The following is a 15,409-nucleotide window of genomic DNA, read 5'->3' as shown; positions in this document are numbered from 1 at the left end:
GGATGCCAAAAAAACTTTAACTAATTTATTTATTAAAACTGTATTTTAAAAAAAGACATTATTATCCTACAGATTTAAATTTCACCTCTTTAGAGAAGTGGAAAACCAATAAGGAACAAGTAACAATAAGCTGGTTGTAAAATATGCCATTTCACACCACAACATTGATATCATTTCACAGCATATTCCATTCCATGTTAAATTAATATTTGAGACTAAAATGCACAAAAATGTAAGTGAATGTGGAAGCCAATTGCAGCCACTGAATATTTCATATAATTTGAATAATAATAGTAATAATAATCCAATAAATTTGTAGCCAACTAAAGAAAAAAAATGAAACTTATTAAGATAGCAAAAATGTTGATGAATGGAAAGAAAATGTCCCCTAGTGTACAGATTACCTCTATTTACATGATTGTAACTCATCACTCACCATGTTGTCACAGTATAGTACACAATCTCCTGAGCCTCATCATCTTCCTCCCCGAATGCCTTTTTCGGTTGCCGAGAATGAAGTGAAGAATGCAAGAAAGTTATATATATTTCAAAAAACATCATATTCTCCATTTCTTGGATACAGTTTCGTCACCATCTTGTGTTGGTGCCATGGATGCATGACTGAAATTACTGAAGACAACAAAACCACCATTAATGGATTGTTTTCTTACAAAAGCTTGTTAACTTGGAAACTGCAGTAAAAGGAAAAAGGGAAAATCACATACAATATGTGTCTCAAATTGGATACCATCATTTGATGGAAAATAATTTGCAGAACCGCTGTGCTCTGCTTGAACAAATGTTTGAAGACGTTTGTTCACGATAAGAATTGTTTGGATGCGGAATTCTCCTTCTCCGTTTTGTTCGAAATAGAGAGTCTTCAGTATCTAAAACGTATGAAACCTACAAACATGCAACGTGTTCAAATGAGAAAAACGAAGAATGGGAGCTCAGAGACACAATCCAAAATATGCAGGAGAAAATGATCAAATACCTTGGATGAATTGCAAGCAATCTTACACTCCAGACCATTGGTAACTTGTACTCCATCCATAATCTGGCTTGGAAATTCATCACTCCAGGCACATTTTAGCTTATTCCTGCAAAAAATAAGTAAACCAAAGTAAATACAAAGGTTAATGAAACATTGCAATTCGCAAATGAAATGGTACTAATAACTCTCCCACATACAAATACCTTTTCAAGAAAATTCCTGATTTTTCCTTGCTGTCGGGGACAACAGATAGGAAGTCGTTGTGCAGATAGGCTGAAAAATTAGGATCTATTGACACAGCAGTCACTTCAGGCTTATCGTGTCCGTAATCCATCAACTGAATAGACAATCGGGGCGGTGTAGACGACTGCAGGGAGTATTTAAATAAAACAATTATACATCATACAAACGTAATTAATGACAGGCATATCTGTGAGCGTAATTCTTAAGCCAGGGGCAGTGGTTAGGTTAAAGTCTTTCTGAAGTAGTCAGTGGTGACTCCAGAATTCAAACCTTTGACATTGCAGGTAATGTTTGTCTGGAATGTCAATCCACTTCCACTGCAACCATACACTATTATGTATATAAAGCATTCCATTTAAGATTCCATTCAAATGCTCAACAAAAAATTAAATAAAATCAAAAGCTGATCCAAGTAGTGAAGTGGAACAAATAAAAACTTACACATTCAATACGATATATGTTCTCATCATGAAGAAGAACACGAGCATTTTCATGATAAACTATATCCACAAAGCTTCCAGGTTTTCTTGATTGCTCATATGCATATAGTTGAAGAAGTTTGTTATCCATCTCATCGGTAGCACTGGCAACAGCTTGAAGCTGAAACAAAAGAGGGCATAATTTCAGGCTCAGAAAGAAGATGAAATGGTAACAAAGACAGTTGAAAAAGGAAAAGTGTCAATTCACACATTTTCAAAAAGGAATCCATGCACATTACCTGTTTAACAAGTTTATATATTAGCTTGTCTAACGTGAACAAGACATATGACTGAGTTCCAATAATAGCGCGACAGTCATCTTCAAATTTTGAATTATCAGAAGAACCATCCAGCAAACTGTAAAGAGAACTCATGAACCTGTAATATAAAGCCATAAAGGGCATCATCAGTCTTGTATAGATATTCAAATGTATATTTTAATTTTGTAATAAACAGTAACATTTCAAGGTATATTACCTGCCATATTGATCAGTAGAACCTGTATCATTTGAACCTCTCCATTTCCTTTCAGCAGAGGATGAGTTTATCTTTGCTGATTGTATCCTCTCATACAATGTCTGCCAAATTAGCAAAGAAAATGTAAGGTAAGGAGGAATATATTATGAGCTCTGAAACTTCTAGTCAGTCTGCAACCATAAATGCATATAATACATAAACTGACACATTTGTACCTGATGAAGTCTAAACAGCACATAAAAGGAATCATTTCCATAAAAAATTTGGACATTCTTTCCTTTCCCGTGCAACACCGGGCGAACATGTTTTACCAGAGGCTTTACTGTGAGAAGAAAGCGTTCTGAATATGGCAACGAGGCTCCATCTCCTTCAACATCATTGGCATCTGCCATTCCTTCAGCTTCACCTTCACTCTCAGCCTTATTATCATGTTCATGATCCCCATTCTCTTCATGTTCTTCTCGAGAACATTCCTCACCATCAGCAGACTCGGTACCAGAAACCTCACCATTCTCAGACGCATTTTCACTGTCATCCGATGATCTATGAGGACTTCCATCACTCTCATTTTCATTTTCACCTCCAGCTTCACCACAATTTTGTTCCCCGTGTCTATTTTGGTATTGTTGACTGGTATTACAATCTTTTCCTTTATGCACTGCCTCCAGACCAGCATTTGCATAAACTGCAAAGTTATCCTCTTCATAGTCTCCATTAGGAGATAACTCACCCTCTTCTCTTTCACTTTTGAAGTGTCCAACTGATTCTTTGTGAGATCTGTGAACTTTGGTGTCTTTGGTGATGGCCCCGTTTGTGGACATATCTAGTCTTGTAGAATCAGCACCCTATGTAATTATAAAAGAAATCACAGCATTATACCAGATGGGAAACAGCCTAAGCCTGACAAGACACACAATGAAGGGGAAAGAGAAAAATGGAGCCTCAAACTGATATATTCAATTTTAAGTTATTACTAACTAGTCCTAACTCATAAATGACAGAAGCGCCACAACAACAACCAAGTACTTTTCTAGTACGTGGGAGTCGCTTACATGGATCAACCATTCATAGTAAAAGTGTAAAACCAGTAACATATCTCTTTGTATAGCTAGACCTATAGTTTTCCTTAGTCTCCCTCTACCTCTAACAATATGACTATCCTCCATTAAATCACAAAGACTTTTTAACATTTAACCTTTTTCATTGACTCAAAATACAATGGTGAATATATATTAAAGTATGAGTGTTATTGGCAACTTCAGCCACAAGGTGATCATTGTTAGGTTCTTTTGATCCGGTGGAGGCAAGTTCTCTTATCTGGTAAAGGCAGGTCTGTTGATGGATGGTTATGGTGGCTTCCACCTTTGTTAGATCCAAAGGATGGCGCCAATGGAGATGAAAGATGTTTGCAAAAATATTTCCCACTTGTACTACAATCCTTCTCCATCATGAATCATTTCACTATATTATTCACCCCTAGACTCGCCCCATATGATAATAATGGGTTAAAATTAAACCTCTTCGGGTGAATACTTTCTCATACACTTAAATTTTAAAATAGACTAAAATAAGGTGAGAGAGTTAAGCCATACCTCTGATGAAGGTAAATCATGCCCTCCCTCACTAGAAACATAACCAGGTCTAGACGGAGTTGCAGCAAGTCCTTGTAGAAAACAAAAAATGTATCTTTGAGAGTCCATTCTTTATGTGAGAGAAACAGTTGAAAATCAAAGTAAACACTAATGACCAAGTAAATGTTGCAATGTGGAGAAAAGATGGACAGAAATACCGCCATGAATTATATTCCGATAATATGATATGAAGTGATAAAACTAAACTAAAACACCTACTTATATTTAATATTCTATGAAGACAAGTCTAGTTCAAGTTCAAGTAGTATTGTACTCTTCCTAACAAGATATAACTCCTAATAACAAAGAAAACACTGAAGTTTACTGCTTAACTTTTACATTTTCAAGATAATATATGCTTCAATTTTAATTTAATAGATTAAGTACTCAGATTACTTACTATATACTTAACATGTTAACAAAATCCAATAATAATTCTAAAAAGATGCAATGTGGGTACTAAATGGTACAGTAAACATCAAGTATTGTCATCATTCTTTTATCAAGTTGCCAACCTGTTGCATTATTTATGTTTGTTCTTCCATTACTTTGCTCCATTCCTGAGGACAGTGAGACATTAGCATTCACCAACTGTTCAATGGAATGATCTAGCTTATTGACTCTTGATACTTCATCAGGAATGGATGCACCAATATGAATTTTACCCTGCAGTGTACTACTTCCCAAAGTTTCAGTCTTAGGGCCAGAACGGTATGATTCGAGACAATCATCCTCTTTAACCCCACCAACTCCATTTGCTTGCCATTCTTTGCAGGAATTTAATTGTTCAAATGGAACACTAGCATCCCCATTTCTACTAGTGGTTAAATTCTTAGGATTCATCATGGTAGGACCAACACCAGGACTACTATGACACTTGCCAATACTTGTTGTGCCAGTTTTGGCAGAATCATTCTTAGCCTTGACAGCATCTTCTGTGTCTTCAGGAACGCGCAGTCGAGAAGGCACACCAAGTATAGGTTCTAAAAATGTTGTCCAAATCTTCATGACTTTATCCAATTGTTCCGTTGTACAAACTTCTCCACATGAATATTTTATAAGTTGATACAAATCTTCGTGAATCTCTGGATCAGCATACTCAAATTCCAAGTTAGGAAGAATAGGCCGTCTATTTCCAGCAGCAATGGCAAGAAGAACATCATCTTCTTTTCGTTTCTTCTCGCTAATTTCTTTGATCTCTCCCAATAAGGCTGTAATCCACAGTAAAAGAAAGGCATTAGGAGTCAGAAGAATAAAAAAAAGTTTACACCGTGATCACCACATCTATGCAAGTCCAAGTTCCATTATGCTCAAATAATAACATAACACTTATTTTGCAATGTAAGTGCATAATGGCTCTAGAAATCAAGTGTTTAAAATCAATATAATCGAAGATACATTCCATTGTATAAATTGTGTCCATATAAATTCTTTTCAAAGGAGAAAACCCAGGGAAGGGTGAACATACTTGAGAAAAAGGAACTAAATTGGAAGGAAAAAACAACAAACACTGGAATAAAGATGATATTTGGCATTGTTAATGTTCTGGTCCAAGGTACCCTTCAACAAATCAAGCCCAAGGCATTTCAAGAATAAGGCATGTGTTAAATATAATCGAATCCCCCACTTCACACTGCAATCCTCGCCACAATATGTGCAAATCAATTGACTTGATTAACTGACTCTCCTGCCTAGCACAACTATATTATCAATCGCGGACTGCAGAACATTGCGGTTTGTGCGGTTTGTTCAAATTATGTTACTTAACAATGTTATGCCATAGCTGTTATTTGACAATATTTTGTACTATATGGCATATTGAAGAGCAATGGCAATTTGTTCAAATTCTACTATATAATGGTGCTTATAGCACCGTTATTTAACAACATTGAAACACAAATTAACCAAACGATGATTTTCCCTCGCATCGGATCATTGCTAACTTGAATGTTGTATCTCCCTAGGTTTCAAACACCCTTGCTCCACCACACTATATTCTTATTCCTCTACTTTTCTTCAGGATTCATGGGTTGTTTTTCTTTGGCTCTAACAAGTTGTAGCGACAATGGCCCTAGCCAAGCACAAGGGTTGAAGACCATTTAGCCTTGAATGAGGACTACTACTTTGGTACAATAAAAAGTCACACATTGCTTTGGAGTCAAGACTAAAGGTAATTTATAAACACTGACGTTCCCATCAAATCGCCTTTTAACAATAGACAAAATCGTCAATATTTAGACATGGTCTAAATTGGACAATACCACAGAAAATTTTAATTAATTATATTGGTTTGGGCTAAGTTCATCACTAGCCATATTTAATCAATTAAGTATCCTTTATTCCCTAGCTAATTTTAACATTTATTAATTATGTTAAATTAATATTAGGTATTGAATATTTTCTTAATTTAGTCAATGAATTTTAAATTTTTTTAACTTATTTGTCTTATTTCATTCAATTTAGATATGCTAATGCATGTGTAATTTTTTATTTTGGTGAGATCTTACAATCCTAAGTTTTATAATCTTGCAATGCCCTTTAGGCCTTAAGTAATTGTTTTGGTAGGACTTTACAATACTTGTTACAGTCTTGCGTTTTGCTATCTTGCTACTCCCACTCAATCCTAGGCAAAATCTCAATCTTGACAACATTGGAATGCGGTCCAACAGCCCAAATGAAGAACTGGAAGTTCATCCTTCAGCAAAGCAAACCCAAGGAATTTCATGAATAACAAGTGGGCTGAATATAGCTGAATCCCACACTTCGAGCCACAATCCACACTGCCATATCGCAATCAGTTACATGCTTAACTGAATCTCCCGCCAAACACGACTAGAGCAAACTACTACATAAAGAAGTTAAAAGCTAAGATAACAGGTACACACTCATTCAACAATTTTCCCTCATAATGGATCATTGGTAACTTGTGCAGTGGAGACACTGTGTTCCAACCACCCCCAATCCACCACACCAGATTCACATTCCTCGACATTATATCGAAGTCATCTTCTCCTCTAGCTTCACCAAGTTCAATGTGGCGTAAGTAAACTTTTGGTGGCAGTAGAAAAAACTCAAATTTATTTAAATTGTAAAAAAGAATCAAGAATTTCGTGTTAATGGACTAAATTAATACTTCACCTTTAGTGCTCAAGCTTTTTGCATCCTGCTGCTTAAAGTAAAAGCTTCGGTGATCAAGTGATTTGTGATAATTTTTCGAATATATTTCAGCCCAAACTTTATTGAAATCTGCGCGGCATCTTGCCCACTCCTCCTGTTTCTGCTTCAAGCGGGTTAATATCACTGGTAAAGCAAGAGATGCATTCTTTTTCAATACATCCATCACATCAAGCCCATGGTCACCATATAATCGTTCGATGCACCTAAGATTTAGGGCTAAAATAACAAGCCAAGAAGATCGTATCAGAATACAAAATACAAAATATTGGGAAATTACATCATATTACATTTATATGTAGACAAATTTCATTGATCAATTGAAAAGCACATAACCTGTTAAGTGCTCCTCAATACGAATTGGGATGTCTCCTGGAATTATGTTAGCATTAACTTTCTCTAAGATCTCTTCAACTCTCTTATTTGTCACATTAACAGACTCAAGCAACATATCAAGTTCAAACCTGCAAGCATAGAATAAAATAATATCAGAAAAGTAGTAATGATAAAAATCTTACGGAAATAACACCTCTCAAATCAACCATATGATGTCAAAACTAACCAAATACATAGCAACTATGACTACAACCAACCGATACTAAATAAATCAAACAAATAAGTATTTTTAAGAGTAAATTAAAATCAACGGTAAGCAATAACCTGTCGTCTTCACATCTAAACAAACTCTCTTCATACTGATTTTTGCGCATGTGTTTAAAGGAATAATCCTCACTTCCAGACGTAACAGAAACCCAGTGATCATTCAATACTTCTTCACCTAGTTCAGTTTTCTGGCTAGCTATCGGTATTGGGTACTGTGTAAACAAAGATATTATACATATATAACACAATCAGCAACGAAATCTCAGATTTCATAGGGACAGGCTAAAAATGAAGAGAAAAGCAAAGAGCCAATACATTTTTTGGTAGAAGACGGTAACTAGGAGTGCATTGTTCACAGTTAGAAAGGTCCAATTCATTTATAGGTTTTCCTACATACTTGTCCTTGCTTAAAGACACCTTAGGAATAGAAACATCCTTGTTGGCAATTCCAGTGGATCTGTCTCTTTCTCGAAGTTCACGATCCCTTTCTTTCACCCCATCATCCCTGTCACGATCTCTGTCCTTGTCCTCTACCTTCATTGGTTTCTGTCCATGTCCTTCATTCCACAAGGATTCTGATGAACAAATAACGTCAGATTTATTGGACCAGAAAATAAAGCTGCCAATGTTCATGTGAGCCAATGCTAGAAAAAAAAAATAGAGGGAAGGGGGTGCATCTATTAAAGATAAGAGAAAAGAGAAAACCATATAACTTACTTTTATTCATGACACCAGCAAGGAATCCTTCTACATGAAAGCACTTGATTAGAAATGATAAGAAAAGGAAAGGAAAACTAGATTTAGTAGAAAGGAAAAAAATAGCTTGAACATTACCATTTTGTTCACATTGTGTCACAAACTCATCAAATCCCTCCATAATATCAGCATATTTTCCCAGTAAATCACCTACCTAAGAGAATAAGCCAACATGATATCAGTGATTACTTGCTTCAACAGAACAAATTTCACAATGTTAAATGAATGAAAGTTAACATCAGATCAATCTGATCCTAAACTGAATAGAGTGAACCTTAGTTATGTTCAACGAAAAAATTACTTATATCTCAATATCATTCAACATTTTCTACACCACTTTCACTAAGAAATAACAAAATCCATTGCTTAATCTTTTGACCATTTATCCTAATATAACCGTTGCAATTGGCTCCTCTCACTGTATCCTAAAGTGCCCAAAAAAATGGCAGCTGTCTGCAGGAATTTTCTCGATATGCCCATAATAAATTCTTCATTTCCGTATTTCACCATAAAAATATTTTATCAAAGGTTAATGCGCAGCGTAAACCAAACTAAATTAAAGAGTACTCGTTATATCCAGAAATGTAGCTTCTAAAAATTTGAATGTATAAACCATACCAATGCCAGTAGTTCTTGTCGGGTAATTATTTCCCTGCTGTAGATATGTAGGCACTTCAAAAATTCCTGGTAATCCTCAGGACCTCTTAACTTCTCCTTGACTTTTTCAAGGAAAGCAAGCACTGGACTACACATACCTGAGATGACAAATTTTTGAGGTTAAAAAATGAATCATATAGGAAATAAAAAGTTAAATTTACTATCCAACAAATGTTACAATAACAAAACAAATTGGAAAATGGTTTTTCTTTTAATAAATAAAACATGGAGAAAAAAACTTTGTAGTTTATACGGCCTAACTGGAAAAAGTGAATATAAATTTTTGCATTAGAAATAGCTTTTTCAAGAGTTATTATTGGTTATCTACATTAATATGTTCCATTCATTTCCTTATAGGTGAACATGATATAAGATTGAAGTATGTTTCTGCAGTTATAATACTGTGCACCGTAACTTGAATAATATTAAAGTTACTGACATACTTTTCAAAGAACTTTTATCCTCACAAGCGGACGAGTTAGGGCGCATCTCAAGCTTTTCATCTGCATCATGCAATAGTTCAGTACTAGGGTCTATAGCTCTATGACCAGATTTTCGCTTGTGGGATAAGCGCTCGCGATTACCGTCATTATCATAATCTCTATCATCCCTATCCCGTTCTCTCCTATCTCTCTCTTCTCTACGGTCCTTTTCTCTCTCGCGTCTTCTCTGCTCCTTATCAGCCCTCATCACACCTCGGTCCAGTTCTGGATCAGGATGATCAACACTGAGATCACGATCAGCATGCAAAGCTGTTGTCTTTTCTCTCTGGCATTGAGAAAAGCAATATATTAGTTTAGCTTAATGGTCAACTATAAAATAACAGGGTTATAAAAACTAGTAGAGAGAAATATACCTTGTCAACATGCATTTGCCTTGCTGTTGCCATTGCAGAGCTCCTATCACGAAGAGAATTCCGGGCAGAAGCAAAATGAGCAGAGGCTGCTCCAGAGGTATCAGGAAGGAAATGAGTAAACTCCTCAAGAAGATCTGCATGGTCTTGGAAGAGGGCGGAAACCTGGAGAATTGCAATACATAATTAAAATGTTTGTATAAAAAATCAAAGGGGGGAAATGGGTAAACCAAAGTTTTAAAAACATAAATTGAACATGATAAAATAGGCAACGATAGAACAGACCTCTTGGTAAACCACTGTGATAGACTTGGTTTCCTTTCTGTACATATTTAGTATGTCTAAAAAAGTCTTGTAAACACGGTCATTGCCTTGAAAACGAGTCTGCATATAAAAAAACACAATCAGAATCAAAAGTTAAATAGCCCACGCTGAGTTGATCTTGTTTTAATGCATAAGAAGACTAGATTTTTGAGGCAATTTCACTGCCAACATCTTCAGACCTGGAGCAAACCTTTGAGTGTGTGTGTATGTGTGTGTGTGTTGGAACTTGGAAGACAAAAATGCATCAAACTCAATTGTACCTTAATCTTGCCCACAAAATTTATAGCTTCTTCAAATTCAACAGGCTTCTTCTGCGGAGGTTGTTCATCTTCCAATGGAAGTGTGATTGCATATCCCTTTGGCAAGAAGGTGTTAAATCCCAAAATTAAATCCTTATGTCCTTTAAAAAGCTCCTTCACTCTTTCTATGACACCAGCTGTATCAATTCTAACCAAAACAACAAACATGAACCAATCAATTCCTAATAAGAAAATGAAAATCCACACTCCCAAGAAGGAGGGAAAATAACTAGAATGAAGTACAACATGAACAAACCTTTGGGCCTTGAAATCCTTCATGACTTCCAAAAACTCATCGTACTTCTCTTTATCATCCTGAAACATTTCTCTTACTGCCTTTAGATATGACAAGGCATCATTTGTCGTTAACTTCTGACCACCACTCATCACCTGGGGTTGCCCCGAGCTACATTTCACAAAATTTCAAAAACTATCAAGTACATTGGACAAACTAAAAAAATGTACTTCAAGAACGTTTTCTCAATATAGTAAAGGTATACAAACATACATAAAACAAGCGTAGTAAACTCTAAACAAATTTACTTGTAAACCACATAAAACAACTTAGAAATGAAATTAATTCTAGAAACATAAATTACAGATAAACTAAACCACCCAACAAAGAAACATCTGATCTTATCTCACCAAGTCAAACATCAAAAAAAAAAAAAAAAAATCCAAACCTTTGAACAAATAAGAAATACAAAACAACAGCTACCATAGTGTAAAAACTCTATTTCACCAAGGCTAAAAAACCATACAAAAAACAATCTACAAAACAAGAAACTAAAGACAAAAAAAATCAAAAATAGAACTCACGGTTCTCCTCTAGAAGACAGCATGGGGCGTTTGAGTTGTGAACTCATGTAAACATCATCTTTGGACCTCTTCATCTCTATCAAAAACAAAGAACAAAACAACACACGCTAAATCATGCATTCAAATTTCAAACTCAAAATCCTAGAAAACCCAAGTTACAACAATAGAACAAAAAAGCAACAAACAGAAAACAAAACAGATCTAACCGAATGAAATTCACAAAGACATCCAACACCAGCAACAATTCCAACCGCAGATTGCAACACAGATCAACCAAAAAAGCCAAATCCTGAAAGAAAAAAAATAGAATCCAAAAAATCCAAAATAATCAAAAACCAAAAATCAGCTTTTTCTTCAATGTAAAGCAAACGTAATAACAATCCACAACCCTTGAGAAACGATTTGAACGAAAAACATTGATTGTGAAGTGCATAAACACTTCAGAACCCTATGTAACAAGTTTTATTTTCTTCAAAAAATAAGAAACTGAAAGAAATAAAATAATTGAAAAAAGAAATTGAAGCTTCGAGTAACTCACAAGAATGAACAATCTGAGACGCAATGAAGTTTAGCAGCGAAGTATGTTAGTGAGAAACTCAGAAAAACGAGAGATGGAAGAAGCTATTGTTTTGCACGCTGAGGCAGAAGAAGAGAAAGAATGCAAATTTGTGCGAAGGGTGAAGAGAAGAGAGAGTTCACAATGCGATTTATATGCGTGTTTATATATTTGTGCCAAGATATATAATAACACAAAACACCGTAAATTAAATTTTTTTTTATTTTTTATTTATTTTTACAACAAAATAAATAGAGTTTTTTTTTAAATATGATAAGATAAATGAAGTTAAATTTAATGAAATTGATGTTATCTTTTTTATCAAAAAAATTATAGAGATATTTTCTTTTTAAATAAAAATATTTTATTTTAGATAATAAATTTTATGTAAAATATGTAGGATAGTTTAATTGATAAGTGTTAGTTATTGTTCAAAAATATTCGATTATATTTTTTATTTTTATTTTTATTTATTTATCATTTAATAAAAAATATTTTATATTTTATTTTATTTGATTTGATACGGTTCTATGTTATGTTATGAATCTTATATTCTTGGAGATGAAGAAATTTTGGATTGGAGGTGAAGTGTAGAGCGAAATATATTTTGAAGTAAGTTTTACTTTTAATGTTTAATTTTTTGTTAATTAAATACTAACTAGGGTTAAACAATGTTCTTTGCTAATGGTAATTTGGGGATTGTATGTATGATGGAAAAGTAATTAGTGGCGTGGCCCACAAGAAAAATTATGTGGCTTGCTTGATACAAATTAGGGGCTGGCTTTACGGATTTAGGGTTTACTCTAAGGTGAGATCTCATTGTGAATAGTTATCTTTTTTTGACATAATCTAGTCTTTTTTAAGGCAATCTAGGCTTTAATAGTTGTTGCTGTTGGAAACTAGATGTAAATAAATTGAGTTGTTAGTAAATTATTTCGGATTGATTTATTAAATGTTGGGTTAAATTTGTTTATTTAATTAAATAGATATATTAAACGGTTAAAAGAAAACTTAGATATAACTCTTAAGTGTGGTTTATATTATTTATCAATGAAAATATGAGAGAATATAACTTCTTCTTTTATATATATATATATATATATATATATATATATATATATATATATATATATATATATATATATATATATATATATATATAAATATATATATATAAATATATATATATATATATATATATATATATATATATATATATATATATATATAAACATATATAACATATCATATGAGAATGACATATTTATATGAGAATGTGAGAATGAATCTGAACCATTAGATTTTAAAATAAATGGTGGAGATTATGAGTGAATCTTTTTGTTCTCTCTCTTATATCTTGAAATAAATGAAGTAGGAGAGAGAAAAAAAGATTCACTCATAATCTCCACCATTTATTATAAAATCCAATAGTTCGGATTCATTCTCATATTCTCATATGATATGCCCTATATATATATATATATATATATATATATATATATATATATATATATATATATATATATATATATATATATATATATATATATATATATATATATATATATATATATATAATTTTTTTCTATTTTCACTTTTTAAATAATATTTAATATACACTTGTCATATTTTTATTGAAAAATAATATCAATCATACCTAAGAAATTGTATCTAATTTTTTTCATGGTTATATATTTTTAATTTATATAAATTTTATTTTATTTTTTCTTTAAAAAGACTCTTTAATTTGTAGTGTTTTTATAGTATTTAACGTAAATAATTTGATTCTTTGTTGTTAAATTAACTAATATGTATTTTATTTAGAAATAAAATGTATATGCTCTTTTTAATTTAGTTTGTTATCTGATAGTTAGTATTAGTTTTTAGCGATTAAATAAGAGTGGTACTTTTTAAACGTAATAAGAATCAGGCAGATCTAAGTATCTTTTATTATAAAATTTTACAAAATTTAGAAGGTTAAGCGATTTCAGATGTTGTAGCATCGCACCATGATTAAATATTTGAAGAATTATAAGTAGCATTATTATTAAGTTGTGATCAAAGAACAAATTATTGATACAAGATTGTTGAATGTTTATATATCTTGATGGTAGCTCTTAATATTGAGTTGTAATGGATGGATTGTGGATGACTTTAAGGTTTAATTTTGATTAAATTAAAAAACATGACGGACTGTAGTTTTAACTTTAGTGTCTGACACGACAATAAAAGGATAATTGATAGAAAGTGTAGTGGAGCACATGGTTGGTGGAGGTGTTGTGTGCTTTCTAACACCAACACTAACAACACTATGATGGAAGGCATGTACAGTGTCTATATGTGTTATGTAGACATCGATTGACACTAACACATGTGATTACATATGATTTGTTTATTTTCAAAAAGTATTAATAACTCTGGTGTATTAGTATCGTGTTAATTGACATTGTGATTGCATTATAGATTGTGTCATTGGCTGATTTAACTATTATAAGTGTCAATGTGTCCTTGTAATTGGCTATGGTCATTGTTCCATCTCATTATTTTGTGATTGCTCTAAAATTTAATATTACCACAAACAATTACTTAATTTTCATTTGATTTCATGAAGATTTAATTTTAGTCATTGTTTCATCCTTTTTGTTGTTTCATTTTTGTCACTCAAAATTCAATTCATAATTTATCTATTATTGTCTCATCAAGCATAAACTTTTTATCAAACCTCCAAAATGGCTAAGTAAACCACCAATTATTATAGTGATAAAAGTATATAGTATGAAGTTTATTTAAGGTTTTCACTGGCATTTTGTTGCATGTTGTTGCAGGATAGTAATATTATAAGACCAATTCCCTCAATCATATGTCATTCTTAGAGGTGGAAGTGCGAGTATGGACAACAAAAATTCAATATCACAAATAGGACATTTTCATTTAACAAACTTCCACACAAAAATTTACTTTTATTGCATGATCTTTATCTTTATTAACCATGTTTAGTTGATGCTTGAACCACATGTGTGAAAGGGAAAGAATACAAGTAGTGAATGTATGTTACATAACTCTGAATTAATGAAAGATGTTATAGATAAAGTTTCATGAAGTTTCATGTTAAAATATGTTGATATTATTTCCTTTATAATTACTCTTTGGTTCATAACAATGATGTGTATCTTAGACCTTCTTAGGTCATGAAACATAGTAACTCATTTATCTCCATAGGTCGCTTAAATTAAGAGTTCTTTTAGTCATTTGCTATGGTAAATTTTTATTTTTGATTTACCTGGTCGTTTATCACACTTGAAAACTTGTGGTAGTTCAATTTTTATATGTATTACATTTAGAATATGCTTATACGTTTTTTATTCCCAGTTTGATTATGATGTATGGACATTGTTATAAAATTTTGTTTCTTAGATGATCAACTTAAGGGAGTTAAATCATATATTATGGTAAAATTTGTATGTGTGTGTGTGTTTGTCAGGAGTTAATTTAAGTATTTTTCTACTTCATGTTAATGATAAAAAAAAAACTATGTAGTTATGAA

The 15,409-nt window shown here is 32.7% G+C and overlaps 1 protein-coding gene across 3 annotated transcripts; it reads right to left on the bottom strand.

The window, feature by feature from the left end:
• Positions 1 to 285: 285 nt before the first annotated feature.
• On the bottom strand, positions 286 to 12,008 carry LOC131620497 (paired amphipathic helix protein Sin3-like 3). Of its 3 annotated transcripts, XM_058891596.1 has the most exons (26): positions 11,848 to 12,008; positions 11,516 to 11,598; positions 11,310 to 11,385; positions 10,747 to 10,896; positions 10,452 to 10,638; positions 10,153 to 10,251; positions 9,871 to 10,032; positions 9,599 to 9,782; positions 9,458 to 9,517; positions 8,976 to 9,112; positions 8,436 to 8,511; positions 8,319 to 8,348; positions 7,917 to 8,176; positions 7,659 to 7,813; positions 7,335 to 7,462; positions 6,963 to 7,217; positions 4,340 to 5,035; positions 3,786 to 3,856; positions 2,409 to 3,038; positions 2,194 to 2,294; positions 1,956 to 2,094; positions 1,679 to 1,837; positions 1,198 to 1,361; positions 995 to 1,100; positions 726 to 903; positions 286 to 630 (listed from the first exon to the last, which is right to left on the bottom strand). In XM_058891596.1, the coding sequence occupies exons 3-25, from the start codon at positions 11,381 to 11,383 to the stop codon at positions 751 to 753; spliced, it is 4,176 nt and encodes a 1,391-aa protein (XP_058747579.1). In that variant the 5' UTR covers positions 11,384 to 11,385; positions 11,516 to 11,598; positions 11,848 to 12,008; the 3' UTR covers positions 286 to 630; positions 726 to 750. The 3 variants fall into 3 exon arrangements, with proteins under 3 accessions (XP_058747579.1, XP_058747577.1, XP_058747578.1); XM_058891594.1 differs by having other exon boundaries at positions 9,458 to 9,782; XM_058891595.1 differs by having other exon boundaries at positions 8,319 to 8,345; positions 9,458 to 9,782.
• Positions 12,009 to 15,409: the final 3,401 nt, after the last annotated feature.

This window comes from Vicia villosa, linkage group LG7 (assembly GCF_029867415.1).
Source record: "Vicia villosa cultivar HV-30 ecotype Madison, WI linkage group LG7, Vvil1.0, whole genome shotgun sequence".
Classification (NCBI taxonomy): Eukaryota; Viridiplantae; Streptophyta; class Magnoliopsida; order Fabales; family Fabaceae; genus Vicia; species Vicia villosa.
Note: the sequence above shows the minus strand (reverse complement) of the source record. Positions and strands in the feature narration are given on the sequence as shown.